Source organism: Egretta garzetta, unplaced genomic scaffold (assembly GCF_000687185.1).
Source record: "Egretta garzetta isolate BGI_Z169 unplaced genomic scaffold, ASM68718v1 scaffold326, whole genome shotgun sequence".
Taxonomy (NCBI): Eukaryota; Metazoa; Chordata; class Aves; order Pelecaniformes; family Ardeidae; genus Egretta; species Egretta garzetta.
The window spans coordinates 2,613,817-2,632,952 of NW_009260026.1; the positions used below are offsets into that span (position 1 = coordinate 2,613,817).

At 41.5% G+C, this 19,136-nt stretch overlaps 1 protein-coding gene across 1 annotated transcript in view; it reads left to right on the forward strand.

Moving 5' to 3' along the window:
• ADCY5 (adenylate cyclase 5) overlaps nucleotides 1–19,136 on the forward strand; it is a gene marked incomplete at its 5' end in the record, with an annotated part of 223,594 nt that overhangs the window by 183,238 nt on the left and 21,220 nt on the right. Inside the window, 3 exons of the mRNA XM_009640836.2 lie at nucleotides 10,946–10,968; nucleotides 15,546–15,690; nucleotides 17,259–17,356. Coding sequence (XP_009639131.2) covers nucleotides 10,946–10,968; nucleotides 15,546–15,690; nucleotides 17,259–17,356 — 266 coding nt within the window. The remainder of the gene's footprint in view (nucleotides 1–10,945; nucleotides 10,969–15,545; nucleotides 15,691–17,258; nucleotides 17,357–19,136) is intronic.

Genomic DNA, 19,136 nt, shown 5'->3' on the forward strand with positions numbered 1-19,136 from the left:
GGGATGCCATGTCATTGATCTGGGTAAGCCGCACCAGCTTCCAAAGCTCCTGAAAATGTGCACTTTGTTCCACATCACCCGCCTTTCCCCCAGACCTCTTGTATGTAATTATACATAGCCTTTTTTCTTGAAAATTATGAACATGTAAGGTTGGACTAGTTGAAGTAGTATGCCAAAAGCAGGCAGTGCAGCATGGCCTTTCTCTTCAAAACCTGGAGCTCCTTAGCCCTGTAATTTCAAAACAGTTGCTTAAATGGGTAATTGTGAGATAGACCTCGGGCAGGAGCCACGTCACGTTGCAGGGATGTGCAGTTACACTATATTGATATGCAGATATGAATATATTTGTCTGTAGGGAGTAATATGGATGGTTATATAGGATACTTTTTTTTTTTTGTCACAAACTCTGAACATTTTGCATTATGAAGGCACCATATTTCCAGATGGGGGGGTTGGGGGGGAGGGGTGGCACTACTTATAATTCCCCGAAAGAGAATATTAAAGTTCCCCAAACTGTATTCTTGGGAGGGAACTGTTATATTTAACAGAAACCAGAAATATTTTGGCCATTTTTCTTTCCTGTGAACTTTGGCTCTGGTAGCTGTTTCTATTCTTAGGATATATTAGCAGTAGTCCTGGATGAGACAGATTAGTATCAAAGGTAGCCATATACTCCTTTCCCCTGCCAGCTCCTCTTTTGTCGTGGCATTTCAACACGCTGCCATGTCTGGGGGCATTGGCAGCGCATCCGGCAGGGTTTGTGTGGGAGGGCAGCCCGGCCAGCAGCATGGAGAGGTCTTGGGTCCCTGCTCCCCTCTGCGCCGGGGCTTGGAGCTTAACCTCTGCTGGGTCCAGCTGGCTTTCCCCAATGCTCCTAAGCTAAGTCATTCCCCCTGGAGTTTAGTCAGGCACTTGCACACACACATATATAAGACAAAATATTCTACACATGCCTATGCAGCAGTGATCTAAAATGTCCTTGAAAACTGGAGTCATTTTCCTAGTCCTACCTTCGCTAACTGAGGCCTGAGTCAGCTGGGATTGCAACTGTGCTGGCTCGTCCCACCCTGCCCAACAGCCCCTCTGTCTCCCTCATGCACTGGTCTACTTGCCAGACCACCCCCAATCCTTCTTTTTCCCCTTCCATTGCTTAGCGGTGGCCTTCCTTGCTGTGCAAAGCCTCCAAGGAGGCAGCAAGCAGGAGACACGACATTGCTCATTGCTGACCCTGACCCCCGTTAGCTGGTGGAGGCACTGCCCAGAGCAAGCCAGTCCTGGGGACTGTGCTGAGTTGCACTGCCCGGTTAGTGGCTGCCCCTAAAAAACTGGTAAATTTGCAGCAGAGGAAGATCAGATACAAATGGCATGGGAGGGCCCCAGGAGCCTGTGTTCTTGGAGAGGGTGATGCTGGCGGCAGTGGAGGGCTGCCTCGCTCCCCCTGAGCAGGCAGTGAAGCCTGGACAGGATCAGCTTTGTGGCTGTATACAGAGTATGAAAAGAGCCAGAGCATGGCAGAAGAGCAGCACAGCTGCTTTCTATTTTTATTGCTTTTTACAGCATGTTTTCTTGTTTCCTAAACAAAAGCGGTCAGTCCAGGGCCAGTGACTGTATCTCTCTGGAAATGCAGACTTTTGTACTGCTTGTGATGTACGCAAAGGAGCAGCGTTCCCCCAAGTCTCCCTACACCAGCCTTGTCTTCCCCACTGGCTCTCTGGTACAGTTTTTAATTGCAAAAGGGTAAAAAATAAACGGACTTGAAAGCATTTGAGAGTACAGTATATTTATAGCTATAACAATATTTATACATCACTAAGAAATACTTTGCTTTTCCCAGTATAGATTTCAAGAGTGCTTTTATAAATATTGATAGATTTTAGACTTCTGGAAATAATACTCATGTCTCAGTTTTCATCAGCAAAACAAAACTACTATTTAAAAAAAAAAAACAAACACAACAATTTGGGGATTGTAGTTGACTGTAAACTGAAAGGGGTTTGTTGTAAACAGCGATAAAAAGGTATATGATGCCTTAATACCTTCCAAAATTACAGGGCTATTCTAGATAGAAAATTATTCTCTTGCATCTTTTACCCTGCTCGTCATTATTAAGGCCGTAGCTGGAAAACCACATCCAGTTTGGGGTTGCAATCCTTTAGGAGAATGTGGATGACTTGGAGGTAGTCCAGTGGAGAGAATTACAAATGAGGAGAGTTTCAACAGTGTGAAGAAGTGTTGAAGTATTGGGTTTGTTTAGTCTAGAAGGGAGAAGGCTGATTAGAAACAAAAGTCTTCAAATATATGAAGGTTTCTAAGGACAGAAAATAATGATAAATCATTCTCCATGACTGCAAAGGGCAGGATTAAAAATAATCATCTTAATTTGCTGCAAGGAAGATCTAAGTGAAGAAAAAGCTTAGATGTGAGGAATAGGCTATATAAGAAGCTTGTGGAATTCCTGATCTTCCTGAAAACATTTAATTTATTTTATTCAGGGCTTTTCAGTATGGAGAGGCATCACAAATCCTTTGCAAACATAGAAACAGTAACATTAAAAAAATGTGTATTAGGAGAATTTATAGGGAATAAGGAATAAAAGAAGAATATGAGATAGATTTAAAGATTGAAGTTTCCAATCTAGGCTGCACAGAACTTTGAGGCATTGATCTTCCTCCTCGACCAGGAGCCAGCTACACCTGCCATGTTTCTGACAGATTTTTATCTGGCCCTTGCTTAAAAACCTGAAAGGATGGAAATCCCACAGTCTTGCTGGGCATCCTTTTCAACAGTTTGATTATTTTTCTTGATGTTTGCTTCCTGTTCCTCACTTCAATTTTAAAACATGGTGCTGCATTCACAATAGCTAGAGGACAGTTTAATTTTCTCTCCTTTACAGTTATCTTCTCTGTATTTGAAGACTATTACCATGTCTCTGCACAGCTCCGATTCCCTCATCAAGTTTGTTCCCTAGTCGGTGCTTTCCAGCCCAGTGGTTGTTCGTGTTCCTCTCTGAGCACTTGCTGTTTCACTGATCAGAGGCAGCACCCGCACTGAACCCAGCACTCCTGCTGAGGTTTTATTAGTGCTGCCCAGAAGACGTTGGTCATTTTTTGAGGTCTAACAACCAGACTTTTTGACACAGCCTAATGCTGTCTGGCTTCCGAAAAAAAGAAAAAGCATTAGTTGTGTCATGAGTTCCACTCAGCTGTGGAAAGTCCTGCTGTTGGATCTTAAGGCTGCCATACAGCTGTTATATTTATTTTACACTGGCTAGTATGACTGAGCAGCTTAGCTTGTTCCACTGATATATGCTTTGGGGAAGGTTTACTAAGGAAACAGGTACCTCTGAGGCCTTATAATCAAAGGTGAGCAGAGTGGCTCACCTGATGACTGAGCCTGGTATTAGATGCCTAGTAATTTCCTTTTATTTTTTCAGCTGCTGGAAAGGTTTCACATTAGGAAGTTTAGGAACAGAAAGAGGAAACCCTGAAGATCTGCAATACTGATTTCAGTCTGACTATGTTTCTGTTACAAGTCTGAGTACAACTAATGAACCATTTAATTTGCAATGGAATTGTGTATGACGTTGATGTTAGTTACAAAGTAAAAAATGAAATAAAATCAAGCAGGGATTATACACATATAGTAAATATGAATGCATGCAGATGTTGAAAATGGTTATAAAAATGCATCCTGGATATGGCCAGTGCAATAAAGAACAAGCTTTTCTTTCAGGTAAGCACTGATTCCCTGTGGCGCTGCTCAGAGCTCTGCAGTCTTCTACATGATGCTTGATTGCTTGGTGTTTACTATGAAACAACACTCATCTACAAGCCTGATCATTCAACCATAAAATATAATTCTTTGTCCTATTCACCCTGTCCTAAATCAAACAATTCTCTGCGCGTTGCATCGCAGATACAGCTCACTTCCTCCCTTTGTGTCTCCAAGTTGCCATTACAACAGATTTTCTTGTTACTCAGAAATCAAAACTGGGGAACAGGTGCATCAGAGGAGCAGATGCTATAGCTGGTTCTGTGCCAACTCTTTACTGTTTAAACATTAGAAATTATTAAAAAATTAAAACTCAGTAGGGCAAACTTTCCTCCATCAACAGTGCAGCCCCATCAGAGAGAAGTGGATTTGAGTCCGTGGATGAGGCACCGAGGGTTCACCCTGCTTCTAAAGGTTTCATTTAACTGAAGGTGACCATTGTCCTCTTTTCCAGCAATCATCTGCCAAATCTGATAAAAGCAATGTTGATATCAGTGGAGCTGGACAGGGGCACCCAGCGGAGAAGAATTTGACCCACTGTTTTTTCACTGCTATTGTAGTACGCAGAATCCCCTGAACTCGTAATCAAGCAGGGAGAAATCCTCGAGCAATCCTTTCTGCTGTAATCTCCACATATGGCTGTAGACCTGGGAGGAAATTGTTAGTCTAGTCTGGCTTTTATATAGCCAATTTGGTTTAGATAGCTCACAAACACCAAGGGGAGGAATCCTATCTTGCAGTTATGCTGTATAATTGCTTTGGTGCTTCTGAAAAGAGGATTTGTCTGATTTATATGTTCTACGTGATCTCTCATAAATGAGTGAGAGCCATATAAAACATTGTATATTGCTCGAATTGTCAGAGGCTTCATACAGTTTTGTATCCTCATCTGCAAACCTAACTTTTATTCTAGTTGATCAGCGCTTGCAATCATCCTTTATTAAATTCTTTAAAAGAGGGATAAGAGTCAGTGAGATGCAACAGCTGATCTGCAGCTGCTTTTGTGAAACTTAGGTAGAGTTTAATAGTTGCTTGGAAGTCTTGCACTGATAATTTTTTCACCATTCAATACCCTTTTCTAGAGTAAATCATAGTCCTATGGGAAAAGGTGGCTTGGATCGAGACACTACTAAAAAGTGTCAGATAATTTCTGGGAGGGACTAAATTAAGTCTACAGCGATAAAGACACCAATTCCCCTTCATTCACCGAAACATTTCCTCTGATGTTCATGGCAGCGTTGCACAGGTGGACATCAGAGGTCGAGCTGTGGCGCTTACTAGCATGATTTCCAAAGCTTCCTAAAGCAGACAGTAAGCTTTAATGAGAAAAGGATGCAGGTCAGCAGGTTTGGGTTCCAGAGAGAGTGAGCAGCTCCAGCCGGCACTGGAGGGAGGTTAGGCTGGTTAGGCTTGGATTCAATCTGTCTGCATCTGGTTAGAAGGCTATTTGACAGTAGTTTCTGTAGGAGTGTGTTGTGGTTATCATCATTTGGAGTGTAGAGATGAAAGGACAGAGATTAAGGAGCCAGGAACTAATTCAGAGCATTTCTAGGACTACCTATTTTTATGTCTTGTCCTGTTTTGCGAGTTCTAGTTATTGTTCACAAGTGAGATGCAGAACCACATACAGTTTCACTTGAAAACGTGACCTCTGAACTGAAGAAATCTGGATTCAGAGTTCACAGAAAACTGGGAAGTGTGAGCAACCTGCACTTCCCAGAGGTGTGAGTTCAGAGCCAGAAGTTAATTAAAAGTAAGGGGGGAAAACCTATTCCAAAAGCAACGACTTACGTTCTATAGATATAAATCTGATGGGCCAAATAAATTTATGGGTTTGGCCAGGTCCGGTCTACCAGCTGGGGGCTGTGTATGAAATCATTTTGAGTAGAACAAAGTAGAGGGTTTCACCATCTGTGAGCAATGCAGAGGAATGAAAGTCTATTTATCAAGTGGGGTGGGCTGCAGAAAGGGAGCACTTCAGCTTTCCTTTTTGGAGCTCATTAGTCTGTGTTCCAGCTACAGCAGGCACACTCGTCATATAATCTGTTTCATAAAATGGTTTTCTGCCAGTTTGTTGTTCTGCACTTAGATGCTTTTTTAATACCCTTCCTATAAGGCTTAGTATTTTTTGTGCCAGTTCTTTCTGGACTCCGGTATAGAAATTGCGTTATTTCTGGATTGAGTGCTTTGAAGTCCTTCAGTTTTCTTTCTGCTTTTACACCTATCAACATGTATCTCCATAGCCTTGTCTTGTTGACCACAGGGACAAAGGCAGAATGTGTAACACTGCTGAAAACAGATATGTATAATTAGTTTTGAGGCGGGGCCAAAGTGGGTTTGTTTTTACCTACATCCACACTCAGCCTTGTCACTCTCCTTTTCTGTTTTCCATGGTCACTGTCTCTGTGAAGCACCTTTGCTTTGCAAGTTGGCCTGACCTCTTACAAAGCTCTTTTTGTCGCTACGTCTAACATTCTTTCAATTTTTGCTTTAACATCATATAAGTCCCATTTCAACTTTGTTCTAGAGATGAAAAAAGAGCAAGAAAATTTAGTTTCTCTGTCATTTTTGCTCTTACAATCTTTGCTGGAGTTGCCAGCGAAGTTTTTAAGGTAGAATCCATGCTTCCCAGCCACATTGGCATTGAGAAGGTTGTAGAGCTCATCAGCCCCTCTACTGTCTTATTTTTGGAGCTAAATGAAAAGTTAAAAGAATGTAAAGTCTATTCCACTTTCCTTTGCATATTTACAATATGTTAATAATTGCACCTAATGTTCTCAAAGTTAGAATTATTATTTCTAATGGTTCTTGATTTGAAGCATTATCATATAGGAGTCAGCTTGTCATGGCTTTGACAAACACTTTATCATTCTATTTAAGGAATCAGTTTTAATCTTCAAAGAAAAGGGCTTAGTTAATTTAGAAGTCAAGCAGAGAGATGGCAGTCATATGAGCTTTTAGCACAATATATATTCATAAAATATCCCCCATGAAATAGTAAGCCTTAGGGACAGATGCAGTAATACAACATTCCCTCTTTTTTTCCTCCTGCACATGTCTACTCCCACTGAGGATGGTCATTAAAAGTAAGTGCCATAAAAAATATGGTTTTTAAGAATCTCATGGAGAAAAGAAGAAAGAGCAGGACTGCTCTTTGGTAGGTACTGGTGCCTTTAGGGGAGCTGATTCAGCTAAGTTTGGGTTAATATTTCTCAAGTCAGAGAGAGAACTGTCTTAGTCTCAGAGCAATTATTAAATGCTATTACTTGCAATCTGATGGTAGAATAATACAGTCTCCTGGGGGAAGGGGAAAAACTCCAGTATCAGGGATATTTAAAATGAGACTGAATAAAAATTGCATGAGGTCCTATATGCAGCAGTCCATTAGTACTGCACTGCGATAAGACCTATCTCATGCCTTATGTTCCCTTCTAGAGAAAAGGAATTTTGGCCTTAACAAGGGCTACTTCATCATCATGATTATGGAGCTATTCTTGAACGCCTCTGAACTCCTATCTGTCTGATTCTTGTAGCCATCACTGCTTTTGCCATTTTCTTCCCTGCTGACAGTTCCCAGCCTTTTGTTCATAGCACCCGAGAAAGCCATCGGCACTGCTTCTGTCTTCTGGGCACGCATCCATAAGCAGTCAAGAGAGGATTTATACACTTAACTCCAGGAAATGGCTTTTTCTCTTCCTACCCCCTTACTCTCTCTCTCCTAAAAGATAAGCACCTCATTTTTATCAGCTGTTTTTCCTGGGTGTTCATATTCCTGCATATGTGTGTGCAGAAATGCCAATCTTGACATATCTTTGTGCTGCTCTAAACCTGCTCTATACCCGAATGGGCTGGGTACAGCCCCAGCCCAGCTACCCAGCCTCCAGCGGCGAGCAGACAGGTGAGATCAGGGATGCTGGAGAGTGGCTTTACAGGCATGCTCACAGCAGCAGCCCCTGTTTCACTTTCCTGCATGAGCTTGGAAATTTGTCTGCTAGATCCTGAGTACCTTAGTCCTTTAGGAATGAAGGCAAATCCATGTAGACCATATTTCTGCAGGATTGATTGAGCTTAGTGTTTATCCTGTGTGTAACACAGACCATTGCAATTCATGTGAGCAGCCTTATGCTGAGCCAGAGGGCTTTAACTGGAGCAAAGCATCTGAGTCCTAAAGAAACTGAACTCTTTGCCAGCTGCCGAGAAGAAAAAAGACCAAAGTGTCATTAGTGCCCAAGCCTCATGCAAGGGGAAGGAAATAATTCAAGTGCAGTTTTTTCAATGGACCGAGCATGCCCCTGGAGTAGGAGGAGGTGAAAACGCATTAACCAAAACCCAGGGGGAAATTTCCCTCCCAACCCAAAACAGGGCGAGCAGCGTGTCCCTGTGTGTGCAATCGTCTCCTCCGCTTTAAAGGCTTCTCGGTACATGATTGAGACACAGATACTGTAGTGGATAGAGAAGAAAATCTCTGGTCACAGACAGATCCTAGAGGTGTATTTGCTCTGTATGCTGGCAAAGTCTTTCAGTGCAAATAAGAAAGATCTCTTGTAATAAATGATGAGTTTTTAAGAAGCTGTGTTTGAGGGTTTTTTTCCTAAAATAGTCCTGCAGACCTTTCTCCATAACAATTCCATTTTTGGCAATTCTGCTTGAAGAATCTTTCGTATGAAATGGGAATGTTTGAAGTGAATCATTTAATTTGCTTAACTTAAAGAGGTTCCTACTACATTTAATTTTAAGCTGATTCTCTCTAATTAAAGTTCAAGTCACTCTTAAATATTTAGCATTAAATGAAGATCCAGGAAAGAAAATGTAATAATCTTTTCCTTTTTTGCTTTACCTGAAATATGCCTTTTTTGAGTTTTTAATTTTGAAACACCAATTTAATTTGAGCTACCAGCATGAATAATTTCCAGGGTTTCAAGTACAGTTTAGTATTTTAAATTGAAAAGCTAGGTCAATTAATTCTGTATTATTTTAGAGACTTCCCTTATAACAGTTTCACTGACGGAGAGAAGCAGGGGAGAATCAAATTCCATGTTGATCAAGTGATCACCCATCTAAATGACCAGTTAAATATGCAGCCTACGTATTTTTCCATGCTTGAAATACTGGGGAATTTTTGGAGGCTATGCTTGCTGAGGTGTTTTGGTAGCTTGCCCTGGTTGGCCTGTATCCTCAGACTTGTGCACCTAGAAGGCTGGAGCATGAGAACTGTGTTTATTTTCAGGATTTCAGTGCAATGAATGGTTACGCAGCTGTCCGTGAAAATCAGACCATTTTAGGGGACTCTCACGCTGCAGTCAGTCATCCAGTTCCCATGTGGCTAAGCTTGAAAATGTGAACTTGATGTCTATCTAATAAGCAAGTACTGGCTGTTTTCTCATCGGTTCCCTCCCCTTATTTCTTGGTTGGTAGCTATTCATGTTCAGCTGATTTTCTTTTTTTTTTTTTTTTTTTTTCAGCCTAACTGACTATGACACTAGACAAATCAGTGAGCATTTTGTCTCCATGATTAATCAGTGAGCTTTCAGTTTTGGCACTGTGTCGTAGCATTAGTTAGAGGATAAATAAATAAATCAATCAGATATTCTTGACAACTGTAAAATGATTAAGCAAAGGGAAAAAAAAAAAACAAAACAGCCATACAACAAGAAGTTGAATGATCACTTCATCACTCTTTAATATTAAATCAAAAAGTACATGGTTTTTTTGGCTTGGATAACTCAACATGCTAACTTTGAGTCAACATCACTATTTCCTTCTTCCCACTGGATCTGCTGGTGGTTGTTACATGGGACTGAGAGACTATCTGAATTTCTGATGGGTTAAGTTGGAGTTGCAGTTTCTATTTTGAAGCGTGGTTTTAGTCTGAAATGGAGTATGTACAACTGGAAATTGCGCTCTCAGTGAATCACAGTTCTGGCCGTTGACCTGAGTGACAAAAGCCACTTTCTCCCTCTTGCAAAGCTGATGCTGTTCAGGGAGACTAGGTTGGCTTTACTTCTGCCTCTCACTGTATCACCACATTGCTAACTAATTGCAAGGGCAAAATCTGTTCTCGTTTAGTGTCTGGTCAACGTTCTTGTTTCTGATGGTGTTGGATAAGGCGGCTATGGGAAGGCTTTTGCCCAAAGATTTTTACTTTTTCACAGTCAGGACGGATCTCAGTTTGCTGCCCCCAGCCTGGTAGCGGCTGCAGGTCCAGCAGCTGGAATGTCCTCATGTGCTCTGAGCAATTTTGGCCTGAGGTCTCTGGGAGAAAAACAAAAGGAATTCTTCCTATCTCCCAGCTACATTTGTTTTATGTTTTGGAACACAGGGTACAATCTCAGTGCCTGAGTATTTGACCCTTCTTGTCAAATATACAACTTTTCTTGACTGCAGTTAAATTTAAGCTAAGATGTCAGAGGGTAGATTTTGTCTCAGCCCATACAAAATGTTCGTTTTGATGCAATTTGGTCTGTCAGATATGTTAGTGCTAAACATAAAATTATGCCTCCATACAATTTTTCTCTGAGGCCTTCTAGCCACTTAAACTATGGATGACCCATAGATACACTTACTCAGTTCAGGTGGCCCTGAAGGAATTGTGAACATTTTGGCTATTACAAATATTATAAATAATTCCTGAAATCTTATTCAAGAAAACATGTTTTGTGTGTGCATGCAGTTAGGGGAGAAGGAAGGAGACCCCTTGAGGTTCCTCCCGAAGAGATGAAAACTGAAATGCATCCAGCTCCCTTAGCTGAGCCCTGATGTAAAGAGGTGCAACCTTACTGAATGCATTAGTTGACCTATGTTATCATTCTGAGTTTTGTTTCAAGTTAAATACGTCCTCGGTTATAATATCAGCATAATTTGCATTATATCATTTGTAATGGTGACTTCAGAAAAGAAGACACCTGAATTGAAGCGTGCCAGCAGTCAGCCGAAGCATTTCCCTTACCTTCACTTCCATAAAGTCACATCTGAAGGCATGTGTTTTTCTAAAACTGCTCTGTCTGCCTGATGGCACAGCAGCACAAAATATTGCTGTGGGTGGGTGAAACTATCCATCCACACCTAACAAATGAGCACCCTGAAAACTCCTCTGCGAAATGCCGTTCTCAGGATACTTTGTGTTCTCAAGGTCAGACTGTTTCTTAACCTTTGTGTCTTTTTTCTTTTCTTTCAGGGTTTTGAGGACCCCAAGGACAAGTAAGCAAATTTAATTCTGTCATACACTGTTATGTTTGCACATTTGGGATTTTTGTCTCATATTAAAAAAAGACAAAAATTAATGCCCAGCAGCCAAGAATAATGCCTGGACTCCCCAGAGGTTTCTGCTGGAGGGACAGCCAGTTGAGGGCATGGGATTGACTGATGCGCATTCAGAACTGCCGCTGCCCCCAAAACATTTGCGTGGTTCTAACTTGCTGTTGTAATTAAAATGCTTTTGCTGTTCTTCCCTTTGCCCCCAATATTCTTTGCTATTTGCTGCTTTGAAAATGTCCCAAGAACAAAATATTCCTTTAAACTATGTCTAAGTGTTGAACATCTCTGATAAGAAAAGTTTATGTATGTATTGAAATATATATATAATTTCTGGTTTATTTTTATATATTTTATATTACTCATTATTACATATTACTTATTTCTATATATAAAAATGAATTCAGAAATAGCAGCTTATTTGAAAAAGTAAATTGAAACTTTCACACTCAAAAATACAGCCACGTTAAAGCAGCATTTTAATTTTTTCATATAGAACTTTAAAAAAAAAAAAAGGTTAAAATAACAATTTAACAAGAGTGGCATTTTGAAAAATTGCTTTTGGAGGAAAAAAAACGAAACCATGTTCACTTTTTAACTTCTACAGCTGGACATAACACAAGCGTTTCCTGTATTGAAGGTGTTTGGAATAATTTCACATTTAGTCTTACTGAATGACATTAGTTGTAAGCTTGCTCAGAGCAAGATAGGTGACAGTAGAGGAGACTGATTCCTAAAATACGTTGCTGTTACTCCTTATAATGTTTCTCTGGCTGGCGGTTGGGACTATGTGGACATCTGTCTAAGTGGACAAGCATCTGTCTAAGCGTCTAAGTGGACAGCTAAATGCTTTTGTGGGGCCTAAGCATCCAGCTTTGGGAAAATTCACATTATGGTGGTTGAGCATTGAAGGCAACTCCCTAAAAGTAAAGGGAAGTGATAAGTTTGAACATGGCAATGTTAACAGTCATTCTCTCCTTCCCTTGCCCTTCACTGCAAACTTGATTTTCCTAACATTTAGCACTCTGCACCCTGGGATGTTTCGCTGGTGCTACAAGGTGTCTAAGGGGGAGTCAGCAGGGTTTCTTGTTGCTTCCATGGCTGCCAGGAACTCAGTCGATGTTAGACATACTTTGGACAGAAAAGAGCTAACAGGTTGCAACAAAATAATTCTTAGGAATACAAAATTTTTAAGTATCCCTCGTGACATAGCATCTCTACTCATAGTTTGTGCAAGAAAGCATAAATTCAGCTGCCTCAGTGGTGGTCATCCAGCTGGCGAGGAACAGCATCTCCACCATTGCTCCAAGGACCGTAATGTCTCTCCTCCATCCTAGAGTTTGAAAAGGTTACTTGAGCTGTTACGGCCAATAGTGAAGAGCTGAGTATTTACAGTGCTGATTCAGCATGATGCCATCTTATTATACAGATTGCAGGACTTTTGCATTTCTGTTCAGCACCAAAAGAAGCTACTACTTGCCTCAGATGCTCTTGATCCAGAAATCTGTTTAACTCAACAACAAAGATTTGGCAAAAAAAAAATCTCAGTAGAAAATGTTCGTGGTGATATTGGTTAAAATCAGATACCTAAACCATGTCAGGCACTCAACCCAGTGTCTTTACGTGCAGGAACACTGAGCATCGATACTTTTCTCTTACAGCAAAGGAAGACGTAGGCACCATGCATCTCTGAAAACAGGACCCAACTCTTATGTGCCTAAATGCAGATTTAGTTATTGAATCTAGGCATGAAGCATTTAAAATTATGGCATACATGTAGTTTTGGCAGTGGTCACAGTCTTCATTTGCAGAAAGTAATTAAATTAGCAGAACATTTTTGGTTTACTCGGAAGCCAGAATGTCTGGGTTAATTGCTAGCTTTCACATTTGCAAGCAGAGTGCAAAAGTTGCTCCAAGATCTTTGTGCTGTTCCTGTCCCTTGCAACAATTTTCTGTTGGCTGCATTTGGGGAAATCTCGGCAGTGCTTTTAAGAGGTGTTTCTACAAGTTTCATGGCGGCCTGAAATCCTTGGGTTTTGCCCCCCTCCCCCCTATCAATATATCAATAAGTATTTCCACATATGAATTTCATTAGTCTATGGCAGTACCTCAGCTCTGACTTACAGGCACTGCCTCCAGGGCACTCCTTAGCACAGGGAAATCTTGTATTTCAACTTAAAATTACATTTATGCAAATGTACTCAAACTTGCTATACAGTAATTTAGTTTGGGTAGAACTGGCTGCGAAAGTCACCTGAGCAGCTAGGTATGTGCAAGGTGACTAAGCTTCCCTGCCGTCTACGTGAAGGTGGCTGCCTGACTGCAAGTATCCCAGCCAGGCAGCTTAAAACCTGCTGGGGTATTTCTACACACTCGGCAACCATGGAGTTATTGCAGTATTAGAGATACCCTCAGCAGTATAATGACCCGTTACAAAACTGGAGGCAGTTGAGGCCAAAGCCCGAGCAGGCAGTTTCTTCTTCTCTTTGCATCTTCCTGAGTTACGCTTTTAGACTGGAACTTGAAATTTAACTGAGGTTCACTGAAGTGCTGAGCAGACTCTTTTGCTTTGGTTCTAGGGGAAAACGTATTGCATCTCTTGTATGTGGTATGAAATGACTAAATGTGAATGACCCAAATGTGTAAATAACTTGCAGGATCTTGGAAGACGTTCTGTAAATACGAAGCCTAATGATTTCCTTGCTCATTTTTATGAGTCCAGAGCACATTGAGAAGACTGAGTGAAAATAAGCAGCATTGTCTTGAATGCTCAAGCAGATGTGCTTCCTCTTGGGAAGCATCTAGAAGTAAATTTATGTCCTGCCCTTCTAGGGACAAAACCACTTTTAATTTCAAAATGGAATATATGAAATTCAAGGAATTAAATTACTCCAGAGCCCAAAAATGAAAAACTCTTTTCCCCAGACCCACTGAAATATTAAGATTGCCTAATATAGAGATAAGACCTTGAGACAAACTAGGTTTGCGATTGCCATATGGTCACTAAATAGATACCAATGGTGTGTCGTCATGACCCAGCTGAGGTGTAGGCACATTCAACTCGCTGGCTGGGGCAAAGGGAGTTGGGATGGAAATGAGTAGCTGGACCTGATTTATTTTTCTCTTGGCAAGAGGTATGTGGTAGACTTGGGGTACAGAGGGCTTCTTGAAATCTGGTCCAGTTTTGCAGGAAGCTTTTGGAGAGCCTTTCTTTTGGAAAGGGATCTTTAACTTTTAAAACAGAGTCACGCACTGGTTTGTAAGCTGCTTTCCGTGGTCGTCCCTGTAGGGGCCTGTTGGCTGCAACACAGTGTGCGTTATGCGCTGTTATGCACTACAAATAAAACAGAGAAAATAAAGGAGTGTGGCTTTTCATCGTGCTTGTCAGACCTCAGGATTTTTTCCTCCAGAGTGCCTAACATGAAGGTCACACAACATGAGCCGTAAGTTGCTGTGCCATCATGGGGTTTGCACATAGAAATACTTATCCACTGGAATATGCCCCAGTGCAACTATTGGCATATCCTGTGGATAACCTTGGCAATCATACAAGCAGAGCACTTCAGGATTAGTTTTTTATTTCTGCCTATAGCTAGTTTTAAGGCAGGCCATTAAAGTGACAGCATCAAGTCATTAAAGTCCTGCTAGATTTCAAAAATAACTAGAGAGTTTGAGGAGGTGCTTCAGGTTTCCTGATCCTCAATGCAAAATGCCTCAGGGCGGTTAAGTTTTCAGTGTTATTTTTTTCAACACTTTTTGAAAATCAGCCTCATTTTTCTGAAACTGTAGCTGAGCATCAGAAACATACTGATACTAAAGATTATAAGCAATTTAGAAATCTTGTTCCACGTACTTAGAAAGCAGAATCTAATTTGTAGTTTTTCTTTTGCTACCTTTTTCTTTTGCAACCTTTCTTTGAGTTAAGTAAACAGAAAATTTTGTCTGGTTTATGTGTTATACTCATAAATACCTACATGAAGGGGAAGCAGTGGGGCATCAGGCCACATTTTTTTTCCCCACATGTTCGTTCTGTGAACAGTTTTTTCTCAAAAATGGAGAAGTGTTCAAGTTTGGATATTTTCAGAGAAATATTTACAGAAACTATTATTAGGAAACAACAAATGTGTCTGGTTACGTAAATACTTTTGCCAGTTCAGGCACTAACAGCCACAACAGCACAGCAGTGCAGGAAAGAATTAAGTCAGAGGAGTCGTGGAAGGAGACTACTGACCGGTTTTAGAGAATGAAGGACGGTAAAGAGACTGCAAGGCAAGAAAACAGATGGATGTAGTATAGAAAAAGGACAAGTAAATCAAATCCTTTCAACTGGTGGACTCAGGACTGTCAATGAGCTCTAGAGCTGATACCATTTTCCTCTCAGCTCATAATCTCTTTTCCAACTTGAAGCTGTCATAAGCGTAATGCCATTAACCTCCAGCTTGTTATACAGTGAAATGATAACATACGGTGAAGAGGGGGAAATTATCTTGTCCGCTGATGCTCCCTTTTTGTGACATCCTCAGGAATACACAGGAAAGTATGAACCCAGAAGATGAAGTGGATGAGTTTCTGGGCCGTGCCATTGATGCCAGAAGTATTGATCGGTTACGCTCTGAGCACGTGCGCAAATTCCTCTTAACATTCAGGGAGCCTGACCTGGAGAAAAAGGTAATGTTGTCTAGAAGTCATTGCAATGTGTCAGTCAAGCTTGTTGTGAGTTTTAACACTCCTGCATAAGGTCAAGCTTTTGTATCTATAGGTAAAGCTAGGGTTTAGGTGTTGAAGGTGGGGTTGTGGTCTTAAAAAATCCATGCTGCTTTGTGGAAATCCTAATATCCATGTCCCTAGAAAAGCACAGTCATCTGAAGGGAGCACTGGGCAGGAAACCCAAGCCACTTCTGTCAGACACACATAAATATAAAATGATGAGCTGTAAAGGAGTCCAGAATAAACCAGATTTGTTTCTCTGACCTTGAACCATCCAAACTGAGATTGCAGTAACACCTTATCTCCTTCAAATCACTGGAGAAGCTTGCTTCAGCCTTCCTGAGCTCCGGATCACCTCTGGAGGGGCTGTACTCTGCCCTTTGCCAACCCCCGCCAGGGAGCCCCAGGTGCTGCTAAGGTTCAATGGGACACAATTCATACTCTGGTCATTTTTTGGGAACCCATTTTCAGCAACAAGTCGAGTTCTCTGTCTCACAAACATGAGAAAGAGAAGTAACAGCCCTAGGGCTCCCAAATAGCTGATTGCTTCCTGATTTTGTTTCGGATGTCGTTGTGAGGTAAAGAGCTTTTCAATCTCTCTGTCTCCATAATAGAGACAACGTCGGCTCTAGATGGCTGCAAAGTTAAATCCAGTGAAGTCCAGAGGTACCCAGTTGGGGTATTAAGGACACTACATAAACTGCTGATTTTAATTGCCCAAAGAAAGTCAAAGTAAATTTTTTTCTTTTTTTTTTCTTTTTTTTTTTTTTTATCCAACCACAGATCCTTGGGATATTTGAGTGGTCTTCAGGTTAAACTCATTATTCCATGGAAAAAGCGTCAGTAATTAAGTTTGCACTAACGATTTGGATGTACAGCTATTCAATGCATCAGTGCGGGACTGGTTAAAAGCTCAAGCATTTAATTTCCCCCAACTCCTTCCCTTCAATTTTATAGCTGAAAACTGCTATAGAAATTAGCGGTTCACCTGTTCTGAGCACCTTTTATTTTGTGGTTCAAACATTGAGACCGTCTGTACTGAGAACTGTGCTTCAAGCTAAATAAAGCATCTTTGGGAATCGGATGCAGCTCCCATGTGACCAATATGTTGACAAGTAGTTGGAAGGAGTGACTGTGTGAAAACCGCAGCACCCTCGCACTATCATTAGAATGAGCCAAGCCGTCTGCGCAACATACAAGGTTTTCTCATTAGCAGCATTCATCCCTGTTGGAGGAAACTTCCCATGGAAGAAGTTTAAGTCTGATGATGGTGGCCTAGAATCCTGGTCCCAGTTAATCCATTCCTGTTCCTCTCCTGCAAGGGGCAGATAGTGTGGGTTCGTTCCCTGGCCTTTGGGTCCGTTCGAGCCCTTACAGCTTGCCCAGGGAAAGGGGAGTTTATAATGTTAGTTGTTTCCTACCAGCGCTAGGAACAGAGGGCCTAAACAGAAGCCAAGTAACAAGTTTTTGTGGAGAGAAGGCAGCCAGCAAAATTTCCCACTAACATAACCCTGTTTGCATTTTTACAGTACTCCAAGCAGGTGGATGACAGGTTTGGAGCCTACGTGGCTTGTGCCTCCCTAGTCTTCCTCTTCATCTGCTTTGTCCAAATCATAATCGTGCCACAGTGAGTATCTTTTCATCCCTTTGCTCCCATCTGCTCCCCTCTTCTATTCTGGCCTACTTTTTGGTTTTTTTTCTTGAGAATTCAGAACACCAAGGGGAGGAGAAAAATCCTTAAATAATTCATGCTCAAGTGATGCATGGTGCTTATTGTTTTCACTCATTTCTAGTGCAGATTAAAACCTCCTCACTGGCACGTGAGGATTTCTGTTTTCCCAGTGTGATTTCTCTTACCATTTACCTCCATCTTAGGAAATTCAGCTCAGCACGTTTATAAGTGTGTGGAAAACAAATATGACTAAGTAGGAAGGATTGCCTCCTCAGGCATAGTACGCATTCACAACATGAGGCTAGGCTGTCCTCTTATCTGAACGCGGTGGGACAGAGAGGTGAAAAACCCATCACGGCCTCGTTGCTCAGAGCACTGAGGTCTCAGGGTCTGCTTCACAGATGAGGCATAACCTCTCATGCATTTATTCTTGTGGACTCAGGGCAGCAGTGCAAGAAGAAAGGTACAGAAGGAGTTGAGCTACACATGCCTGTGCTTTGGGTAGCTTTCTCCGGGGTTAGGGTTTGCAGTCATTTCTTTCCCCAGGCAAGAGTGGCATAAGCTCCTCAGGGCTGTGGGGCACAGTGCTCTTGGACCACTGCCGTGCATTGCTTTGTCTGAAGGGCACACTGTAACCCATTGGATCTTTTTTCAGCAGTGAGCTCTGCAGACATGGTATTTTTTCTCAGAGAGTTCATAAAAAAATCCCTTAAAGCGTGTTGGTATTTCCTGTGCTCTGGTTTAGTAGCAATAATATATCATTCACTGAGCACTGCTGTGCTGGAAATAAATTTGGACTTAGTCATTTTTAATATGAAGAACAAGATCACAGAAACTCTGAAAATGCTACAAATTCATCTTCATTACAAGAAAACAAAAAATTGTTTAAAGAGAGCTCCAGTACTGTTGTATGCCATTACAACTGCTTTCTACTTCTGTTCGCGCCACAGATCTTTTCAGAGTAGAGATTGGTTTGTACTGCTCAGTTCAGATGATACTCGGAGGGTCGCAGAAACAACGGATAGTCTGATGTTTGAGGTCATTCACTCTCCCAGGCAAGAGGGCATTCACTTCTGATCACAGAAAGATTGAATCAGCAAAACCACATCAGTACAAATGCACTGTGTGAACAGACACATTCACTTTGGGAAACTGGAAGTGAGCTGGAAGAGGCTCAAAATTGAATCTAGATCAATCCCAGCAATTAACGCACTGTTAATTATGGCCAAAAACGTTCTTTGAGAGTAATTCATTTAGTGAGGTCTTATGCTTTGGCTCTCTGGATATTACTGCTGTGACTTCGCACCTTCAGAGGCTCTCTACCAGCCTTAGTGTTGCTCATCAAACTCCCTAAGCAGCCACTAAGCTGCCTCCATAAAACCCAGTTTAACATTTAAATGACATCTTGACAATTTCTGGTCTGTGGCAAACATATGGCTGACTCCTTTGTATTACAGGGGAGCCAATCCCTTATGGCAGCGTGGTGTAAATGTCATGCTGCTCAGTCTCCTTCCACACTGCCCAGAAGGGTGGTGGTTAGCTTTTTTGGTAAGTTCTAAAGTGTCCTTAGGCAGCCTGGCCTGACTGAAAGATGGTTTGGTTCAAGAGTAAATAAAATTTCATGTTTTAACTGCAGGTCAGATATACTCTGCTTCACCTTTTGGTTTGTTTTCCATATCTTTCAACTGCCCGGTTTTGGTCTTTTTTTGAAGGTTAAGCAGTTAACCACGGGTGT